Raw genomic sequence first — 22,364 nt, forward strand, 5'->3', positions numbered from 1 at the left:
GATCTAGTGACAAATTCTCTGTTTTGGGGGCTCTTGGGGGATCTTAAAGTGTCCTCATTTTGCCTTTTTAAAAAATTATATTTTTGCTGGAAATTTTCTTTTCAAACTTTGATATCTTTTAATCCTCTTTTGTCTTCCATTCTATCAGCTGCATCTTTTTATTGTTTCTTTGAAACCTAGTATGTCTTTTTCTCTGGTTGCTTTTAAAATTTTGTGTTAAAGGGTGTAGTTTCTTCATATTTATCTGGCTTATGTTCATAGCATTTCTTGAATCCCAACATAGTTTTATTCAGTTTTGGAAAATTCATAGCCATTATCTACCACAATATTTCTCTGGCCCATCTTTTTACTTGTTTCTCCTGGGATTTCAGTTTTATGTACTTTAATCCTTACCACTATGTCCCATATGTACTTTACACACACACCAGCCTTTTTGGGGGGTATTTTCCATCCTTCTTTTCTTTCTCCTGCTTTGGTCTGACTACTTTATCTGATCTCTGTTCCAGCTTCATAACTCTAGCTGTGTCTAGTTGCTTTCAAACTCATCTATTGGCCCCATCAAAATACCATCCACTTTTTCCAAAGAAATGGAACAAATAATCCTAAAATTTGTATGGAACCAGAAGAGACCCCGAATAGCCAGAGGAATATTGAAAAAGAAAAGCAAAGCTGGCGGCATCAAATTCCGGACTTCCAGCTCTATTACAAAGCTGTCATCATCAAGACAGTATGGTACTGGCACAAAAACAGACACATAGATCAGTGGAACAGAATAGAGAGCCCAGAAATGGACCCTCAACTCTATGGTCAACTAATCTTTGACAAAGCAGGAAAGAATGTCCGATGGCAAAAAGACAGTCTCTTCAACAAATGGTGTTGGGAAAATTGGACAGCCACATGCAGAAGAATGAAACTGGACCATTTCCTTACACCACACACAAAAATAGACTCCAAATGGTTGAAAGACCTAGATGTGAGACAGGAGTCCATCAAAATCCTAAAGGAGAACACAGGCAGCAACCTCTTCGACCTCAGCCGCAGCAACTTCTTCCTAGAAACATCACCAAAGGCAAGGGAAGCCAGGGCAAAAATGAACTATTGGGATTTCATCAAGATAAAAAGCTTTTGCACAGCAAAAGAAACAGTCCACAAAACCAAAAGACAAGCGACAGAATGGGAGAAAATATTTGCAAATGACATATCAGATAAAGGGCTAGTATCCAAAATCTATAAAGAACTTGTCAAACTCAACACCCAAAGAACAACTAATCCAATCAAGAAATGGGCAGAAGACATGAACAGACATTTTTCCAAAGAAGACATCCAAATGGCCAACAGACACATGAAAAAGTGCTCAACATCTCTCGGCATCAGGGAAATCCAAGTCAAAACCTCAATGAGATATCACCTCACACCAGTCAGAAGGGCTAAAATTAACAAGTCAGGAAACGACAGATGTTGGCAGGGATGTGGAGAAAGGGGAACCCTCCTACACTGTTGATGGGAATGCAAGCTGATGCAGCCACTCTGGAAAACAGCATGGAGGTTCCTCAAACAGTTGAAAATAGAGCTACCATACGATCCAGCAATTGCATTACTGGGTATTTACCACAAAGATGCAAATGTAGGGATCCGAAGGGGTACATGCACCCCAATGTTTATAGCAGCAATGTCCACAATAGCCAAACTGTGGAAAAAGCCAAGATGTCCATCGACAGATGAATGGGTAAAGAAGATGTGGTATATACATAATGGAATATTATGCATTCATAAAAAGGAATGAAATCTTGCCATTTGCAATGACGTGGAGGGAACTGGAGGGTGTTATGCTGAGTGAAATAAGTCAATCAGGGAAAGACATGTATCATATGACCTCACTGATATGAGGAATTCTTAATCTCAGGAAACAAACTGAGTGTTGCTGGAGTGGTGGGGGGTGGGAGGGATGGGGTGGCTGTGTGATAGACATTGGGTAGGGTATGTGCTATGGTGAGCGCTGTGAATTGTGCAAGACTGTTGAATTACAGATCTGTACTTCTGAAACAAATAATGCAACATATGTTAAGAAAAAAGAAAAAGAAGAAGATAGCAGGAGGGGAAGAATGAAGGGGAGTAAGTCGGAGGGGGAGATGAACCATGAGAGACGATGGACTCTGAAAAACAAACTGAGGGTTCTGGGGGGGGGGGGGGGTGGGTTAGCCTGGTGATGGGTATTAAAGAGGGCACATTCTGCGTGGAGCACTGGGTGTTATGCACAAACAATGAATCATGGAACACTACATCAAAAACTAATGATGTAATGTATGGTGATTAACATAACAATAAAAAATAAAAAAAACTCATCTATTGAATTTGTAATTTGTCATTTTGTCAGTTTTAGAATTTTATTTTTTTATTTTATTTTTTTTAGATTCCAGATGACTACTTAAATTTTCCATTTGGCTTCAAATTCCTTATATATATTCATCTTGGTTATTTGAAATCCATTTTGTAAATGTATTAATATCATGATTTTTTCTTTGATCTGCTTACCTTTTTAAAAAATTTATTTAAGTTCAATTTGGTTGACATATAGTGTATTATTAGTTACAGGGGTAGAATTTAGTGATTTATCAGTTGCATATAATGCCCAGTGCTCATTACATCAATTGCCCTCCTTAATGCCCATCACCCAGTTATACCATCGCCCCACTAACCTCCCCTCCAGCAACCCTCAATTTGTTTTCTATAGTCAAGAGTCTCTTATGATTTTGCCTCCCTCTCTGTTTTCATCTTATTTTACTTTTCCTTCCCTTCCCCTATGTTCATCTGTTTTGTTTCTTAAATTCTACATACAAGTGAAATCATATGGTATTTGTCTTTCTCTGACTGACTCATTTCACTTAGCATAATACCCTCTAGTTCCATCCACATCATTGCAAATGGCAAGATTTAATTTTTTAATGGCTGAGTAATATTCCATTGTATATATATGCCACATCTTATTGGATGGATAATTCATCTGTCAGTGGTCGTCTGGGCTCTTTCCATATTTTAGCTATTGTGGACATTGTTGCATGTGCAACATTGTGGTGCTTGTGCCCCTTTGAATCACTATGTTTGTATCCTTTGGATAAATACCTAGTAGCGCAATTGCTGGGTTGTAGCATAGCTCTAGTTTTAACTTTTTGAGGAAACTCCGTACTGGCTTCAGGGTGTCTGTACCAGTTGCATTCCCACCATAATCTTGTCTTTTGATTTTCAATCAAGTCTTAACTAATATGCCTAGTTTTTTTTTTTTTTTAAGTTGAATAATTGACCTTGTATGTGAAAAACTGTAGCATTATCTTGAGAATCTGTATGTAGCCATTGTCTCCTGGAAATTTATTTTTGGTTCTGAAAAGCAGCTAGAAATCCTAGATCACTTTCATCTAGTCAGTGATTGAGACTCATACATGTAGTGTGTAGTGTTCCAGGGTTGCAATGGAAAGCCCACTGGAAGGTGTGTTTACAGTGGCTCCTTCTCCTTGGAGGACCCTGCAATTTGTCTCCCTCTTCCTAAGCCCATGAGGCAACAGATTGCTCTGCTGAGCTTCTAAGCCTCTCAGCTGCCACTTCCAGAACTGCCATTTGCCTCAGGGAGAAGAGCAGTGCCCTAGACTCAAAACTGCTCTGAACACCATGACCTACAAAATCCTATTACTGAATACTAAATGCAGAATAATACCTGAAATACAATGGAATTCAGTAGGTAGTCAGAAGTGATATCTCTCTTGTACTGACTTTTTTAAGTGGAAAGCAAATTATTGTAAGGTATTTTATTATTGTATAATCGTATAGTTGCATATAAATAGATAATAGAGATACTTTATAAAACCTTATCTATAATCATAGAAATCATATCAAAACAGATGTTTTAAGACATCTATTTTAGGTTTTAAAGTTTGAGATAATATAAAAATCTTCATGTGGTCATATGTATTTGATGCTCAAATACTACCTTCTATGCTATTTTCTCTTTTCCAGGGTGGCTATGATGCTGGTTTTCTGTATCACTGTGAGTTCCCCCCATATGACAAAAGTAGTGCTATCACAAAAAAGCAAGATGAACCTTTTGATTTTCGTCTTCTTGAAGATATGGAGGATAATCCCATCCAGACTATCACTTTCAGGTGAACTGAATTTCAGAAAGCCCTAAAAAAAACCCCCATATCCCATTTATGTCTATGTTATTGTCCATCATGAATATTGTTCATTTTAAAAGATCTGTCCAAATGGAGGGGTACTTAAACATTTTCTAGTTAAATAAATTGAGTGAATAAATAGAATCAAAGCTAATTCTGAAACTGTATTTCAAGTCCCTTTATCAAATATTCTGTCAGAATTTCTGTTTTTCACACAATTGGTTTGTAGGAATTTACTCAGGAGGATGCTACTGCATGGTCAGATAATGAAGGTTCAGTGTTGCAATGATTCTGGAGAAATCACAAATTAAATCAATAGTTCTTTAATAATTGAGAAGCATATATGCCATTCTTTTGAAGATCACATATAATAGCTCCAAATTTCAAATTGGCTTTTCTTCTCCTTCTACCCTTTTGTACGAGTTTGTTAGGGCTGCCATAGTTATTTAGCTTTAAAATATGAATGGGGGGGGCACAATGTTGTAGTCCATAACATCTTCATTATTAAAATTTAGCCATTTGTCAGTTAATTTAAAATTAAACATTTTCAGGTTAATATGAAGAACAATTTATGTTTCATAGCATTCACCAAGATATGATGTTTTGTGGATTGCAAAATGGAGCAATTCGAGTCTATATCCTAAGTCAGGGTAATCCTTCATTGATGAATATAGAGGACTACTGGCACTTCAATATCCATGACAATGATTATGGATGTATTAAAGGCATCTCTACTAGTTTTGATGACCGTTTCTTGGTGACTACTGGAGCAGATAGTAATATCTTTGTTTTCAACATTTTTTCTGAATTTGAGCTGAAGAAAGACATCAGAGCCAAAGTGCCATCTCCCAGGGTATGTAACTAAATAATAACCATTTTAAATAAATATTTTAAAGTAGTGATGTCAAAATTACTCATTCTTTAAAAACTGAAAACTCTTTAGACACATCTTATAGTCTATTCTTGCTATTAGTATTATAATTTTGATTTTTCTGGTGCCTCTATTATTAAATATTAAAGTCCTTGAATTCCCCTATAACACTAAAGGTATAGAATTCACCAAATTAAAAAGACTGAGTCATTTTTTTCAAGATCAATCACTTTCTTGATTAAAATTTCTTTGTTTTCAAAATGTACAACTTTTTCAGATACATATTTTGCTTTTCATTTATTCACTTATTGAAGGTGCATAGGGGAAGTACACCAAAATTTGTGTGTTTGATAGGGGTTGTAAAAGTATTAGTCTTTAGTATTAGAATATGACAACATGGAGCATGACCAAAGATTTAGTTAAATTATTCTATTCTTAGGCATAATATATCATTGGATTTGTAATGAAGATTGAGGGTTCAGATCCCCAAAATATATCCATTTGCCCTACCACATGACCTGAATTTTCTATTATCAAAGTAGTTCCTTTGGGGGAAAAAAATCACTAATAACCATTAGAATTGCTCCTCAAGAAGAAGGAATTGTATTAAAAAGACCATAGTTAAAATTCCTGTGAACACATTAGCATCCAACTTTAAAGAAGATACAAAAAAGTAGGGCAGATTTGAGCAGGTAAATTTTCATTTCTATTAATAGAAGGAAAGTTAGGAGAATGGAGTGTTGTCTAAAGAGCTCCAGCCCAGGAAGAATTACAGAAGAAAGTATATGAACAAGAAAATCTTTTTCTTTCTACCTAGTGCCAGCTCTCTCTATGGAAATCTGTATTAGACAGAAGAAATCCATTTCACATTTGTATAATAGGATCCTTTTATTTATGAATTCAATCAGTATTTCTTATGTCACTGATGTGGACTCTGCTTTTAGGAATGCAAAATCAGAAAGAACTGAATAAATAGAGTACTAAGCTCTGCATGGGTCTAAGGTTCTTTAGAATCCGCTGGGGAGCACTTAAAAGTACGGATGCCTGAGCCCCAGCCAGGAGCAATTAAGTCAGAATATCTGAAAGTGAGGCCCAGGTATCAGTATTTTATAAAATATCTTGCTCTCCTCTTCCCTGGTCTCAGCCCCCATGATTCTAAGGTGCAGCCAGGATTGAGAACAATTGGCCTGTATTTTGGCACAGTTGGTAGCAACTCTGTTTAACTCAAATTAATTGTAAACAGCTGAGGCCAAGAGCTAGATGGCTGAGTATCCTGGGGATCACACTGCTAATGGAAAACCAAGGGGCTTGGCTCTGGACATTAAAAGAATAAAAAAATAAAATTCAATCAAGTTATGTCCTAAGTGATTAACAGTAATTACAGTGTATTAGCCATCAATGTCTCTTATACTGGTCATGTCTTATGACTTCACTTTTACTAAAGTTCTAAACTTTGGTGTACCTGGCTGGTTGAGTCAGTAGAGCATGTGACTCTTGATCCCCGGATTGTGAGTTTGAGCCCCATGTTGGGTGTAGAGATTACTTAAAAATAAAATCTTAAAAAATTCTAAACCTTATCTTACACAAAAATATGTAGATTTACATTTCATATGTATAAAGACTAGTACTGTAATAATACAACTTGGTCGAAAGAGAGTCCTTATTTCTTCACAATGAATGACAATAAACCAGAGAACTATCTGTTATGAAAAAGAATAGAGAATAAACAAGTTCAATTTTACTTAGGAACTGATTAGCTAACAACCTCAGACTTTGGTTCACTGGATTATAATTCTCCTTCCTTAAATTTTATAGCATAACACCCGAATAAAGTACTTTTAAGTGACTTACTTCATAGTTCCCTTAATTTCCTTTCTAAAAGGAGATTCCTATTTCTGATTTCATCTTTCTTTATCAAGGGGGGGAACTATATTATTCTGTGCATTTCTCACTGTATGTCTTTTTTTTTTTAATAAAGTCAAGTGAAATGCTTAAAGTTTAAAAAATATTCTATGTCAACTATACTCAAAAAATTTTAATTTGAAAAATATATATATTTTAAAATCTTCCTGTATACATGTAGGGTATTTGGGGGAGAATTATGCATATATGAAAGGGGATAAGCTAAAAAAACAATGTTAAAACAAATGACCTAGAAAATTTGTGTGTATTCTTTTGTGTGTGTATTCTTTTTAAATAACACATGATATTAGCAATTCACATTTTGGAGACATATTATAGTGATATTAATATTTTGCATACACATTAGTTTTCAAGACTTTTTCTACCTACCTCTTTAAATAAAGCAGAAACAAATAAGTTTAATCAATTGCAATTTTCCCCCTAGTTTTCCCTAATTTATTTCTTATGAAAATACTTTGTAGGCCTGTAATTATTAGACATTGGCAGAGGGGAAAAAACTCAGTTTACCTCATATTAGGTATTTTAAGAGAAGTATACAATTTAAAAGATTAACCATTTCTCCCCTTTCTATAGTTTGGGATTGAAACAGAGCCAATTCCAGAAGATATTGAAGATCCCAAAGCCTACAGGTATGGGAATTTTTGATAAATACTCACTAGCCCTGAACTGTTGCAAAATGGCATTTAATAGAAGTTAACCACACCAAAAGATTTCCAAATTATTGAGTTCTTGTTTCCTCTTTATGCTGTTTCTGTATCTCATTATCCTTTTCAATTTCTGTTTTCAGTATTGAGAATGCTAGAAGAAAAAGAGAACATGACAAGTTAATGAAAGAAGTGGAAGAAATAAAGGCTGGGAAGAGAGAAAAACTCAAAGCTTTGAGGAATGAATTTCGGAAACTTCTAGAAATGAATCAAGGATTACCAAAGCATATGCAGTTTAAGCGAACAGTAAGCCTAAAATAAATTTGACTTTAATTTTTAACATACACTGTTTTTTGGATCAAGACTATTTTGCTGATAGAGTAGGAACACTTAAAATCATCTTTCAGCTTCCCCTTATCTGGCCAGTGTGTTTGCAGCAGCTAAAATACTGTAGAATTTGACACACAACTTGGTTTAGATACAGAAGAGCCTTCTTACATAACATAAAGTTTACTTCCGGATTTAGCTACCTCACTTTTTGGGGGGGGCTAACAAGTTAAGATATAAATACAGGTTTGAATCTGGTTATCAGCCCTTACTATACCTAGCCAAGATATCCAACCATTGTATAGGTACACATATATTTTGATTCTCTGTGATTGTATTTCTATAATTCACCAGATCTATCGAAAATATAGTAACTGATAGGTCTACAAAGTTTTTAAAAGATGACTTAGTATAGTTGTAGCTATGGGGACAATCAACAAATTGTTCAAGCTAATTTTGAATTTTTTTTCTTTTCCGACTAATTACAAAGCCCCATCTACCTGCTAGTGATTTTCTTTTCATTGTGTACTTCTTTCTAAGTGGAATTGCTGTCAAGAATCTAATCAAATAAAAAGCCAGAATTTATCATCCTGACTATACCTATAATTTTAGAGGCACCTAGCCAATTCCGTATGAAAAATGCTCTGGTGAAATAATAATGGATAATTCATATTGGTTAAAAAGACCAACCTGCAATGGTTAAAAGATATTTATGCTATTTTATTAAGAAAAAGGTTGACATTTATGGAATATGGGTAACATAATTCAAAATAAAGAACACCTGAGGTGAGTTCTGTGGCTAAACATTTTATATGTATATCATTACTTAGAAACACCCCTGGAAAGATTAATTACTTCTTACAATTTAGTCTGAATGTGGGCTCTGATATTTTTCCAAGAATGAAGGTAAAAAACATTACGCACCTAAATATCCTTATGGGAGAAATGGCCCTGTTGGTGAAGGACATCCAGCTAGAACTTGGTAACCTCAAAAAGACACCAAAGACTCAGCTGTCTTTCCTGGATGGTGTCACATGGGAAGGCGTGCCATGAATGTCTATCCTGTGCCTAGCTGGTTATGTGCCAGGAGTTGTTCTGGGGTGGTGGAAGTATTTTTTTTTTTTTTTTAACTCTGTGCACTCTCCAAACATTCTGTTATTCATTGTTTTTATTGTGAGGAAATCTTTTCATATATAACCTTATTTTCAGTATTGTTAATTATTTCTGAGAACTTTTCTCCATATTTTGTGGAAATAAAATGATAAGTATGTTACTTTTTTCTAGAACAGAGAGAGTTTGTGATATTTGGAAGAGAATTATAATGCAACATGAAATTGAGTACAAAACTTAATCTGTATCTGTGTATGAAATAAGTTTGATAATGTACATTGATAAAAGTACCCAATTTGGTGAACAAATCTACTTATTTGCAGGATTTTGATATAGATTCCAAACTACGTGCTGAGATTGCCAGGAAAACCGCTTTTAAAATTCAACAAGTGGAAAAAGAATTAGCTTGGGAAAAAGAGAAACATCAACTTGGCCTCATGAAGCTACAGAATAGGTAGGATCCATATTTCCTGCAAGTTAAGATGTTTGAGAACATATATTTGAATGAAGTTGTTTACCGTGGCTTAATCGAAGTGGTCAGGTGAGAGGTGTCCTACAGTACCTACTCTTTTTTTTTTTTTAAAGATTTTATTTATTTATTTGAGAGAGAGAGAGAGCATGAGAGGGGGTTGGGTCAGAGGGAGAAGCAGACTCCCTGCCGAGCAGGGAGCCCGATGTGGGACTTGATCCCGGGACTCCAGGATCATGACCTGAGCCGAAGGCAGGTGCTTAACCAACTGAGCCACCCAGGCACCCCGAGTACCTACTAACTCTTGAAATCTCAAGGAATCCTCTTGTCACTGCTACTGATATCTTCTTGAGCTTTCTGAGAAATTTAAATCTGGGAAATTTATCAATTAGATTTTTTAGAGAGCTGGGGTGGCTCTTGATTTTGGTTCAGGTCATGATCTCAGGGTCATGAGATTCAGCCCTGTGTCGGGCTCCATGCTGGGCATGGAACCTGCTTGAGATTCTCTCTTTCTCTCTCTATCCTCCCACCCCCCTACTCTCTCTCTCTCTCTCTCTCTCTGTCTCTCTAAAAAAAAAATTGGATTTTTCAACTCAACACCCAAAAAATGATTTAAAAATGGGCAGGAAACATGAACAGACATTTCTCCAAAGAAGACATCCAGATGGCCAACATCTCTCATCATCAGGGAAATTCAAATCAAAACCACAATGGGATATCACCTCATACCTGTAAGAATGGCTAAAATCAAAACCACAAGAAACAGCAAGTGTTGGTAATGATGTGAAGGAAAAGGAACCTTTGTGCACTGTTGGGAATGCAAACTGGTGCAGCCACTGTGGAAAGCAGTATGGAGGTTCTCAGAAAGTTAAAATAGAACTACCTCATGATCCAGTAATCACGCTACTGGGTATTTACCCAAAAAGTACAAAAGCACTAATTCAGAGGGATACGTGCACCCTTATGTTTATAGCAGCATTTTTTACAGTAGCCAAATTATGGGAGTAGCCCAAGTGTCCATGGATAGATGAATGGATAAAGAAGATGTGGTATATGTATACAATGGAATATTCAGCCATAAATAGGAATGAAATCTTGCCATTTGAAATGACATGGATGGACTAGAGAGTAATGCTAAGCGAAGCAAGCAGTCAGAGGAAGATAAATACCATGATTTTGCTTGTGGAATCTAAGAAACAAAACAGATGAGCAAAGGGAAAAAACAGACAAAACAGGTAATAGACTCAACTATAGCGAATGAACTGATGGTTACCAGAGAGGAGGTGGATGGAGGGATGGGTGAGATAGGTGATGGGGGGGATAGGTGATTAAGGAGGGCACTTGTTGTGATGAGCACCGGGTGATATATGGAAGTGTTGAAATCACTTATATTGTACACCTGAAACTAATATAACACTGTATTAACTATACTGGCATTAAAATTTAAAAATAATAGTACAAAAATTTTTTTAAATTAAAAATTAGATTTTTTATAAACCAAATGATGTAATAAACATTTGTTTTCTGTTTTTGGCAAGTTATTTATTTTATATCTAGTTACCACATGAGCAGATACATCTTTAAAAAATAAAAAATAAGCTAGAATGAAAAGACTTATAATGAAAGACAACTTTCTGTCCAATCTCTCTCATGTACCAATAGGGCTCCCCATGAGGAAATTGCTTTTTTTTTTTTTTGCCTTTTTGAGATGTAATTTACATTCAGTAAAATGTGTAAATTTTAACTGAACAGCTTAATAAATTTTTACAGTTATATATCACATATATCCACTACCCAGATTAAGAACATTTATAGCACTCCAAAAAGTTCCCTTGTGGCCCCCTCCCAGTAAATATCAGCTCTCCAGAGATGAATGTTTATCACATTAGTTTTGTCCATGAACTTCATCACACAAATTGAATGTTGCGGCATGAATTCTTTTATATTTGGCTTCTTTTACTTAGCATCATGCCTAAGATTATCTATGTTGTTGCAGGTAGAAGTAGTTTATTCTTTTTCATTGTTTTGTAATAATATTCTATGCTTATACCATATTTTATTTATTCATTCTACTGTTGATGGATACTTGAGTTGTTTCTATTTTTTGGCTATGATGAATAATGCTGCTATGACCATTCTTGTGCATGTTTTTTGGTGGACATAAGAACTTATTTGTTTGCTTTATAACCAGGAGTGAAACTGCTGGGTCATAGATTATATGCATGTTTGGCTTTACTAGACACTGCCAAACAGTTTTCCAAAAATGGTTCAACGAATTTATACCATGACCATCAGTGTATGAGAATTCCAATTGATCCCCATTGTATTAGCTTCCTAGGGCTTCCATAACAAAGTACAACAGACTGGTTGCTTAAAAGAACAGACAAAAGTTCTGGAGGCTGAAGTTCAAAATCAAAGTATTGGTTGAGTTGGGTGTGGGGTTTTTGCTTTTGTTTTTGTCTTTGAGGAGAGATAGGTTTTATTTATATTGAAGTATAATTGACATATATTAGTTTCAGGTGTACAACCTATTGATTCAACAATTCTATGCATTACTTAGTACTCACCACAATAAGTGTAGTCACCATATATTATTACAGTGTTATTGACTATATTCCTTGTGCTGTACTTTTTATCTCCAGGACTTATTTTGTAATTGAAATTTGTTAATCTCCTCTTTTTTTTCTTTTTTAAGTAATCTCTACACCCAATGTGGGGCTTGAACTCACAACCCCAAGATCAAGAGTCACATGCTCCACCAACTGAGCAAGCCAGGCACCCCTATTAATCTCCTCTTAATTCCCTTTGTCTGTTTCACCCATCCACCCACCTACCTCCTTTCCAGTTTGTTCTCTGCATTTAAGAGTCTTTTTGTTTGTTCACTTGCTCTGTTTTTTAAATCCCACACATAAGTTAAATCTATGGTATTTGTCTCTCTCTGTCTGACTTATTTCACTTTGCATAAAACCCTCTAGGTCCAGCCATGTTGTTGGAAATGGCAAAATCTCATTCTTTTTTTTTTATGGCTAATAGTCCATTGTATGTATGTATGTATACATGTATACACACATATACATATGTGTATACATACACACATATATGTACATATATGTGTATATATACATACATATATACACACATATACATACATACATACATACCACCTCTTTATCCATTCATCTATCAGTGGACACTTGGGTTGCTTCCATATCTTGGCCATTATGTATAATTCTGCAATAAACATAGGGGTGCATATATCTTTTCAAACTAGTGTTTTTGTTTTCTTTGGGTAAATAGCCAGTACTGGAATTACTGGGTCGTATGATATTTCTATTGTTCACTTTTTGATGAACCTCCATACTGTTTTCCACAGTGGTTGCACCAATTTACATTCCCACCAACAGTGTATGAAGGTTCCTGTTTTTTTTCCCCACATCCTCACCAACACTTGTTATTTCTTTTTGATGCTAGCCATTCTGACAGGTGTGAGGTGATATTTCATTGTAGTTTTGATTTGTATTTCCCTGGTGATTAGTGATGTTGAACATCTTTTCATATGTCTATTGGCCATCTGTATGTCTTTGAGAAAATATCTGTTCAGGTCCTCTCCCCATTTTTTTTTTTTTTTAAGTAAGCTCTATGCCCAACTTGGGTCTTGAACTCATGACCCTGAGATCAAGAGTCACATCCACCAATTGAGTCAGCCCGGTCCCCTATCCTTTGCCCATTTAAAAATTGCATTGTTTGGGGTTTTTTGGTGTTGTATAAGTTCCTTATATATTTTGGATGTTAATTCCTTGTTGGGTATATCATGTGCAGATGTCTTCTCTCATTCACTGGGTTGCCTTTATGTTTTGTTGATTGTTTCCTTTGCTGTGCAAAAGCTTTTTATTTTGGTGTAGTCCCAACAGTATTTTTTTTGGTTTTGTTTTGTTTTTTTTTCCCCTTGCCTGAAGAGATATATCCATAAAATGTTGCTAAGGGTGATATCCAAGAGATTACTGCCTATGTTTTCTTTTAGGAGTTTTATGGTTTTAGGTCTCACATTTAGGTCTGTAATCCATTTCGAGTTTATTTTTGTGTATGGTGTTAAAAAATGGTTCAATTTCATTCTTTTACATGTAGCTGTCCAGTTTTCCCAACACCATTTGTTGAACAGACTGTCTTTTCCCCATGTGTATTCTTGTCTCCTTTGTTGTAGATTAATTGACCCTATAAGCATGGGTTTATTTCTGGGCTTTCCATTCTGTTCTGTTGATCTATGTGTCTATTTTTGTGCCAGTACCATATTATTTTAATTACCACAGCTTTGTAGCATATCACAAAATCTGGGATTGTTCTACCTCCAGCTCTGTTGTTTTTTCTCAACAAAGGTCTTTGTGGTTCCATATAAATTTTAGGATTACTTGTTCTAGTTCCATGAAAAATGCTATTTATTAGTTTCGTCGGAGACCTGGGAGGGAGAATCTGCTCCATGCCTCTCTGAGCTTCTGGTGTTTTGTCAGCAATCTTTGGTGTTCCTTCTTGTAGATGCATTATTCCAAATCTGCCTACAAGTGGTGTTCTGTGTTTTTTCACATAATCTCTCTGTGCATGTCCAAGTTCCCACTTTTTATAAGCACACCAGTAACTTTGGGTTAGGGCCACTCTAATCTCATTATAACTTGATTACCTCTGTCAAGGCCCTATTTCCAGATAAAGTCACACTCCGAGATACTGGGAGATTTCAAAGTATTTTTCTGGGTGGATACCATTCAACCTGTTACGGTACCTGGACTGGATCACCTGATGGAAGAACCAAGTGGCACCTGGAGATCTTGGAGGATAGGAGGTTTATTTAATGCCGGCAGGCTCAGAGGAGAGTGATCTCTAAAGGTCTGAGCCCCGAGCACAAACAAAGGGGGCAATTTATACACTTCTACTTCCGTATACTTGGCACTTTTGGTGCATGCACAAAGTGGGGCGGGGAGAAGAACCCGGATTGGTGCATGTGGGAAGCAAAGCAGGGAGAAGAACCCAGAAGAGCCCCGGGGCAAGGACTGGGATTCTCTCGTTGGCTAGGTTGGCTATTTTAGGACACAGATTTTCCTTGTCAAACCCGTAACACTCATGCTTGTCATCACTTGATATTGTCATTTGTTTAAGTTTCAGCCATTCTATAGTAATATCTCAATGTGATTTAAATTGGCATTTCCCTGAGGAGTAGTGATTTTAGCCCCTTATATTTATTGGTTATTTGTATATTCTCTTTTCTTAGGTGTTCAAGTTCTTTATTCATTTTTAAAATTGGGCTGTAAGAGTTATTCATATCTTCTCGATAGGAATCTTTTGTAGATATAGGACACATGTATTTCTGATACATATATATATATATATGATGCGTGTGTGTGTGGGCATGCATGTAAAATATCTTGCTGTAATCTGTGGCTTGCCTTTTCATTCTCTTAATGGTGTCTTTTTTTGAGCAGAAGTTTTTAACTTTAATAAAGTTCATTTTATCAGTATTTTTCTTTTATGGTTCATGCTTTTATGTTGTAGTTAAGGAATCTGTGCCTATTCCCAATTTATGAAATACTTCTGTGATTTATTCTAGAAGCTCAATTTTTTAAAAAGATTTTATTTCTTTATTTGACAGAGAGAGAGAGTGAGAGAGCACAAACAGGGGGAGCAGCAGAGGGAGAAGGGAGAAGCAGACTCCCCACTGAGCAGGGAGCCTGACTCAGGGATTGATCCCAGGATGCTGAGATCATGACCTGAGCCAAAGTCAGACACTTAACCCACTGAGCCACCTAGGTGTCCCTAGAAGCGCTATTGTTTTACCATTATCTATATTGGTTTTTTTTGAGGTGGTATAAGATGGAGGTCATGTGTCATTTTTTTTCCAAAATTTTATTTTGTTAGTCACCATACTATAATCTTATTATTATTATATTATTAGTTTTTGATGTAATGATCCACGATTCATTGTTTTCGTATAACACCCAGTGCTCCATGCAATATGTGCCCTCCTTAATACTCATCACCGGGCTAACCCATCCTCCCAACCCCCTCCCCTCTAAAACCCTCAGTTTGTTTCTCAGAGTCCATAGTCTCTCATGGTTCATCTCCCCCTCCGATTTCTCCCCCTTCATTTTTCCCTTCCTTCTAATGTCCTCCATGCTATTCCTTAGGTTCCACAAATAAGGGAAAACCATGTAATAATTGAGTTTCTCTGCTTGACTTATTTCACTTAGCATAATCTCCTCCAGTCCCATCCATGTTGATGTAAAAGTTGGGTATTCATCCTTTCTGATGGCTGAGTACTAGTCCATTGTATATATGGACTACATCTTCTTTTTCCATTCGTCTGTTGAAGGGCATCGCTGCTCTTTCCACAGTTTGGCTATTGTGGACATTGCTGCTATGAACACTGGGGTGCATATGGCCCTTCTTTTCACTACTGGGGTAAATACCCAGGAGTGCAATTGCTGGGTCATAGGGTAGCTCTATTTTTAATTTTTTGAGGCACCTCCACACTGTTTTCCAAAGTGGCTGTACCAACTTGCATTCCCACCAACAGTGTAAGATGGTTCCCCTTTCTCCACAACCTCTCCAACATTTGTTTCTTGCCTTGTCAATTTTTGCTATTGTAATTGGTGTAAGGTGGTATTTCAATGTGGTTTTGATTTGAATTTCCCTGATGGCTAATGACGATGGACATTTTTCCATGTGTCTGTTAGCCATTTGTATGTCTTCTTTGGAGAAGTGTCTATTCATGTCTTCTGCCCATTTTTTGACTTGATTATTTGTTTTTTGGGGGTGAGTTTGAGAAATTCTTTATAGATTTTGGAAATCAGTGCTTTGTCTGTAGTGTCATTTGCAAATATCTTCTCCCATTCTGTGGGTTGCCTCTTTGTTTTGTTGACTGTTTCCTTTGTTGTGCAGAAGCTTTTTATCTTGATGAAGTCCCAAAAGTTCATTTTTGTTTTTGTTTCACTAGGCTTTGGAGATGTATCTTGAAAGAAGTTGCTGTGGCCAATGTCAAAGAGGTTACTGCCTATGTTCTCTAGGATTCTGATGGATTCCTGTCTAACATTGAGGTCTTTCATCCATTTTGAGTTTATCTTTGTGTATGGTGTTAGAAAATGGTTAAGTTTCATTCTTCTGTATATAGCTGTCCAATTTTCCCAGCACCATTTATTGAAGAGACTTTTTTCCATTGCATATTTTTTCCTGCTTTGCCAAAGATTATTTGACCGTAGAGTTGAGGGCCCATATCTAGGTTCTCTATTCTGCTCCATTGGTTCTCTATTCTGTTCCCTCTGTGCCAGTACCATGCTGTCTTGGTGATCACAGCTTTGTAATATAGCTTGAAATTGGGCAGTGTGATGCCCCCAGCTTTGTTTTTCTTTTTCAACACTTCCTTGGCGATTCGGGGTCTCTTCTGATTCCATACAAATTTTAGGATTGTTTGTTCCTGCACTTTGAAAAATGTCATTGGGATTTTGATCCGGATGGTGTTGAAGGTATAGATTGGTCTGGGTAGCATAGACATTTTAACAATGTTTATTCTTCCAATCCATGAGCATAGAATGTTTTTCCATCTTTTTGTGTCTTCTTTAATTTCTTTCATGAGTGTTCTGTAGTTCCTAGAGTGTAGATCATTTACCTCTTTGGTTAGGTTTATTCTGAGGTATCCTATGGTTTTTGGTGCTATTATAAATGGAATCGTTTCTCTAATTTCTCTTTCTACAGTTGCATTGTTAGTGTATAAGAAAGCAACTGATTTCTGTGCATTGATTTTGTATCCTGCCACATTACTGAATTGCTGTATGAGTTCTAGTAATTTGGGGGTGAAGTCTTTTGGATTTTCCACATAAAGTATCATGTCATCTGCGAAGAGAGAGAGTTTAACTTCTTCTTTGCCAATCTGAATATCTTTTATTTCTTGTTGTTGTCTGATTGCTGTTGCTAGGACTTCTAGTACTATGTTGAACAGTAGTGGTGAGAGTGGGAATCCTTGTCGTGATCTTAAGGGAAAGGCTCTCAACTTTTCCCCATTGAGAATGATACTCGCTGTGGGTTTTTCATAGATGGATTTTATGAACTTGAGGAATGTTCCCTCTATCCCTATACTCTGAAGAGTTTTAATCAGGAAAGGATGCTGTATTTTGTCAAATGCTTTTTCTGCATCAATTGAGAGGACCATATGGTTCTTCTCTCTCCTCTTATTAATATGTTCTATCACATTGATTGATTTGTGAATGTTGAACCCTTCTTGCATCCCAGGGATAAATCCCACTTAGTCGTGGTAGATGATCCTTTTAATGTATTGTTGGATCCTATTAACTAGAATTTTGTTGAGAATTGTGGAATCCATATTCATCAGGGATATTGGTCTGAATTTCTCCTTTTTGATGGGGTCTTTGCCTGTTTGGGGATTAAGATAATGCTGGCCTCATAGAATGAATCTGGAAGCTTTCCTTCTCTTTCTATTTTTTGAAACAGCTTCAGGAGGATAGGTATTATTTCTTCTTTGGATGTTTGGTAGAATACCCCAGGGAATCCATCAGCCCTGGACTCTTGTTTTTTGGGAGGTTTTTTGACCACTGCTTCAATCTTGTTACTGGTTATTGGCCTATTCAGGTTGTCAATTTCTTCCTGTTTCAGTCTTGGGCGTTTATACGTTCCAGGAAGGCATCCATTTCTTCCAGGATGCTCAGTTTATTGGCACATAGTTGTTGAAAATAATTGCTAATAATTGTTTCTATTTCCTTGGTGTTAGTTGTGATCTCTCCCCTTTCATCCATAATTTTATTAATTTGGGTCCTTTCTCTTTTCTTTTGGATAAGTCTGGTCAGTGGTTTATCGATCTTATTAATTCTTTCAAAGAACCAGCTTCTAGTTTCATTGATCTGATCTACTGTGTTTCTGGTTTCTAATTCATTGATGTCTGCTCTAATCTTAATTATTTCTCTTCTAAAGCATGGCTTCGGCATCATTTGTTGCTTTTTCTCTAATTCTTTAAGGTGTGAAGTTAATTGGTGAATTCAGGATTTTTCTCTTTTATTGAATGAGGCTTGGATGGCTATGTGTTTCCCCCTTAGGACCGCCTTTGCAGTATCCCGTAGGTTTTGGACTGATGTGTTTTAGTTCTCATTGGTTTCCATGAATTGTTTAAGTTCTTCTTTGATTTCCTGGTTGACCCAAACATTCTTGAGGAGAGTGGTCTTTAGCTTTCTAGTGTTTGAATTTCTTCCAAATTTTTTCTATGACTGAGTTCCAATTTTAAGGCATTATGGTCTGAGAATATGCAGGGAATAATCTCAGTCTTTTGGTATCGGTTGAGACCTGATTTGTGACCCATTATATGGTCTCTTCTGGAGAAAGTTCCATGTGTGTTCGAGAAAAATGAGTATTCTGTTGTTTTAGGGTGGAATGTTCTGTATATATCTATGAGGTCCATCTGGTCCAGTGTGTCATTCAAAGCTCTTGTTTCTTTGTTGATTTTCTGCTTAGATGATCTGTCCATTGCTGAGAGTGGAGTATTGAGGTCTCCTACAATTAACGTTTTGTTATCAATATAACTCTTTATTTTGGTTAACAGTTGGCTTATGTAGATGGCTGCTCCCATCTTGGGGGCATAGATATTTACAATTGTTAGATCTTCTTGTTGGATAGCCCCTTTAAGAATGATATAGTGTCCTTCTGTGTCTCTAACTACTCTCTTTAGTCTTTAACACAAAATCTAATTTGTTTGATATAAGAATTGCTACTCCAGCTTTCTTTTGAGGTCCGTTGGCATGGAAGATGGATCTCCATCCCTTCACCTTCAGTCTGGATGTACTTTGCGTTCAAAATGAGATCAAATGCTGTCTTGTAGACAGCATATGGATGGGTCCTGTCTTTTTATCCAATCTGCAACCCTGTGCCGTTTTATGGGAGCATTTAGGCCATTCACACTGAGAGTGATTATTGAAAGATATGAATTCATAATGTTGCCGGTGAAGACCTTGTTTTTGTAGATTGTCTCTGTAAATTTCTGCTGTATCACTCTTGGGGTCTTTCTCCTCTTATAGAACCCCCCCCTTAATATTTCTTGCAGGGCTGGCTTAGTAGTCACATATTCTTTCAGTTTCTGCCAGTCTTGGAAGCTCTGCATCTCTCCATCCATTCTAAATGACAGCCTTGCCAGATAAAGTATTCTTGGCTGCATGTTCTTCTCGTTTAGTACCCTGAATATGTCTTGCCAGCCCTTTCTGGCTTGCCAGGTCTCTGTGGATAGGTCTGATATTATTCTGATGTTCCTCCCTCTGTATGTAAGGAATCTCTTCCCCCTAACTGCCCTTAAGATGGTTTCCTTGGTTCTAAGATTTGTGAGTTTTACTATTACATGCCAGGGTGTTGGCCTGTTTTCCTTGATCTTGGGAGGGGTCCTCTCTGCCTCTAGGACACGAATGTTTGTTTCATTCCCCAGATTAGGGAAGTTCTCAGCTACCATTTGCTCAAATATATCTTCTGGTCCTCTCTCTCTCTCTCCATCCCCTCAGGGATCCCAATAATTCTGACATTGGTACGTTTCATGGTGTCACTTATTTCTCTGATTCTATTTTCATGGATTTTGAGTTGTTTTTCCCTGGCTTCCTCTTTTTCCCTCTTGTTTATTAATTGGTCTTCTAGATCACTAATTCGTTCTTCTGCCTTGCTTACCCTAGCTGTTAGATTATCTAGATTAGATTGGATCTTATTGATAGTATTTTTAAGTTCTGCCAGTTCAGCTTTCATTTCTGCCCTTAGAGACTCTATGTTGCCATTAATCGATTTCTCCATTCTAGCTATCATTTTTACAATTGCTACCCTGAATTCCATCTCCAACATCTTGGATATATCTGTATCCATTTGTAAATCTGTGGCATAAGTCATAGTCTCTGAGTCTTTCCTATTTTGGGGGTTCCTCCTCCTAGTCATTCTGTTGAAGGGTGCTTGAGGGAATGTATAGAGTCCAAATTATTGACCACAACCCAAGCAAGAGGCACCTGTTTTATAGGGACTTTAGGGTTGCTGGCCTCTTGTTTTCCCAGCCTGTCTTCTGGGGGAGGGGCCTGCCACTGTTACTCAGGCAACCCTATTTGGGCAGAGTTGTCCTGCCCCCCGTGGCGGGGGATGAGCTCAGTGAAAACCATTTTTTGGGGGCGCTTTTATTCTCTGGCAGCTTTCCCTGGTGGCTTTCAAAATCTCTTCCGAGAGTCAGAGCAGAAGAGATTGTTTCCAACCCTCTGCCTCAGAGCAGAGAGATCACAGTCTGTTCTTCAGTGAGCTCTCCAGGCCACACTATATCTGTTTCTGTCTATGCTGCTATAAACTGCAGCGTCCTGGGTTGTGTGCCCCTCAGCAGGGCTCCCAGTCCTTGCCTCCTGGTCAAGCACGTCTCTGCCCTTTGTGCTTCTAAAACCGCCAGCTGCTCCCAGTTCACAGGCACGGCCCTCCCCGCTCTGGGTTTTAGTCGGGGCTGCCCTAAAGTCCTTTCCCCATAATTACCAGTCTGCGAGTCTTTGCCTGTTCCCCAGCGCCAGAGGCTATCGCTCACTGGTGGTGCAGGATCCCCATGGCTCCCTCCCCTTTCCATTTATCTTCCGATATGTGCCCATGGAATCACAGCTCCCTGCTTCATACCTTGAAACCAACCGCTTGCAATATTCTGTTTGTAGGGATCCAGATCTATCTTCTGACATCTCAGGCTGATTTTGTGGGGATTCAGAGTGGTCTGGTAGATATCCAGCTCAATTCCATGGACCGGTTGGAATAGGATCCCCTACTCCTCTGCCATCTTTTCCTCCCATGTGTCGTTTGTTTCTAAATGGATGTTCAATTGACTTAGTATCATTTGTTGAAAAGACCATCCTTTCCTCATTAGACTGTAGTGATAGTTTTGTCATAAATCAAGTAACTATATATATATATTTACATATATATGTGTATATATGTATGTGTGTGTATATGTATATACATTATATACACAATATATGTATACATATATACACATATATATTTACACTATATATACTATATATTTATATACATATATATATATTCATTTCTGAACTCTTCATACTATTCCATTGGCCTGCCTGTGTTTGTGCTAGTATAACACTGTTTTAATTATTCTTGATATCTGATATTATAAGCCCTCTGGCTTTGTTCTTCATCTTCAGTATTTTAATCCATAAATATGATAGATCTGAAAGAGAATCCACTTTTAATATCTCTTCTAGTGGTTATAACCATACATCTAAATAGTGTATTTATATGAATTTATTAATCATTATTTATTGATTTCCTAGTATCATAGGTAAGGATTTTGTTCACTTTAATGTGCTCATGCTTTTCTCTATTTCCTGAACATATAAAATATAATAACTGCTTTAATGTGCTTGTCTGCTAGTTATATCATCTGTGTGTTTTTTGGGTCTATTCTATTAGTGGAAATTTTTTTCTTATTTTGGGTTATATTCTGCTTCTTTGCCTGCCTGAAAAATTTTGATTAGATGCCAGACATTATGAATTTCACCACATTTCACATGACTGCCGGGTATTTTTTGTTACTTTTAAATATTCTCGAGTCTTATTTTGGGATTCAGTTAAGTTACTTGGAAATAGTCTGAGTTTTTGAGTCTTGCTTTTAATCTGTGTTAGGCAAATTAAGTCTAGGCAGCCTTTCGTCTAGAGCTGATTTTTCCTCACTGCTATGATAAAATCCTTCTGAGTACTCTATCCTATGTCCTATGTATTATGGGGCTTGTGGGAACACAAGCTCTTCCAACCTATGTGAGGCCTGGGGATTATTCTGCCTGCTCTCTTCTGGTGATTCTTTCCCCAGC

At 37.0% G+C, this 22,364-nt stretch overlaps 1 protein-coding gene across 1 annotated transcript in view; it reads left to right on the forward strand.

The window, feature by feature from the left end:
• CFAP44 (cilia and flagella associated protein 44) overlaps nt 1-22,364 on the forward strand; it is a 139,052-nt gene that overhangs the window by 58,387 nt on the left and 58,301 nt on the right. The window contains exons 18-22 of the mRNA XM_027581715.2: nt 4,006-4,151; nt 4,746-5,016; nt 7,531-7,586; nt 7,745-7,907; nt 9,362-9,492. Of these exons, the coding sequence (XP_027437516.2) occupies nt 4,006-4,151; nt 4,746-5,016; nt 7,531-7,586; nt 7,745-7,907; nt 9,362-9,492 (767 nt within the window). The remainder of the gene's footprint in view (nt 1-4,005; nt 4,152-4,745; nt 5,017-7,530; nt 7,587-7,744; nt 7,908-9,361; nt 9,493-22,364) is intronic.

The sequence above is a fragment of the Zalophus californianus genome, chromosome 1 (assembly GCF_009762305.2).
Source record: "Zalophus californianus isolate mZalCal1 chromosome 1, mZalCal1.pri.v2, whole genome shotgun sequence".
Classification (NCBI taxonomy): Eukaryota; Metazoa; Chordata; class Mammalia; order Carnivora; family Otariidae; genus Zalophus; species Zalophus californianus.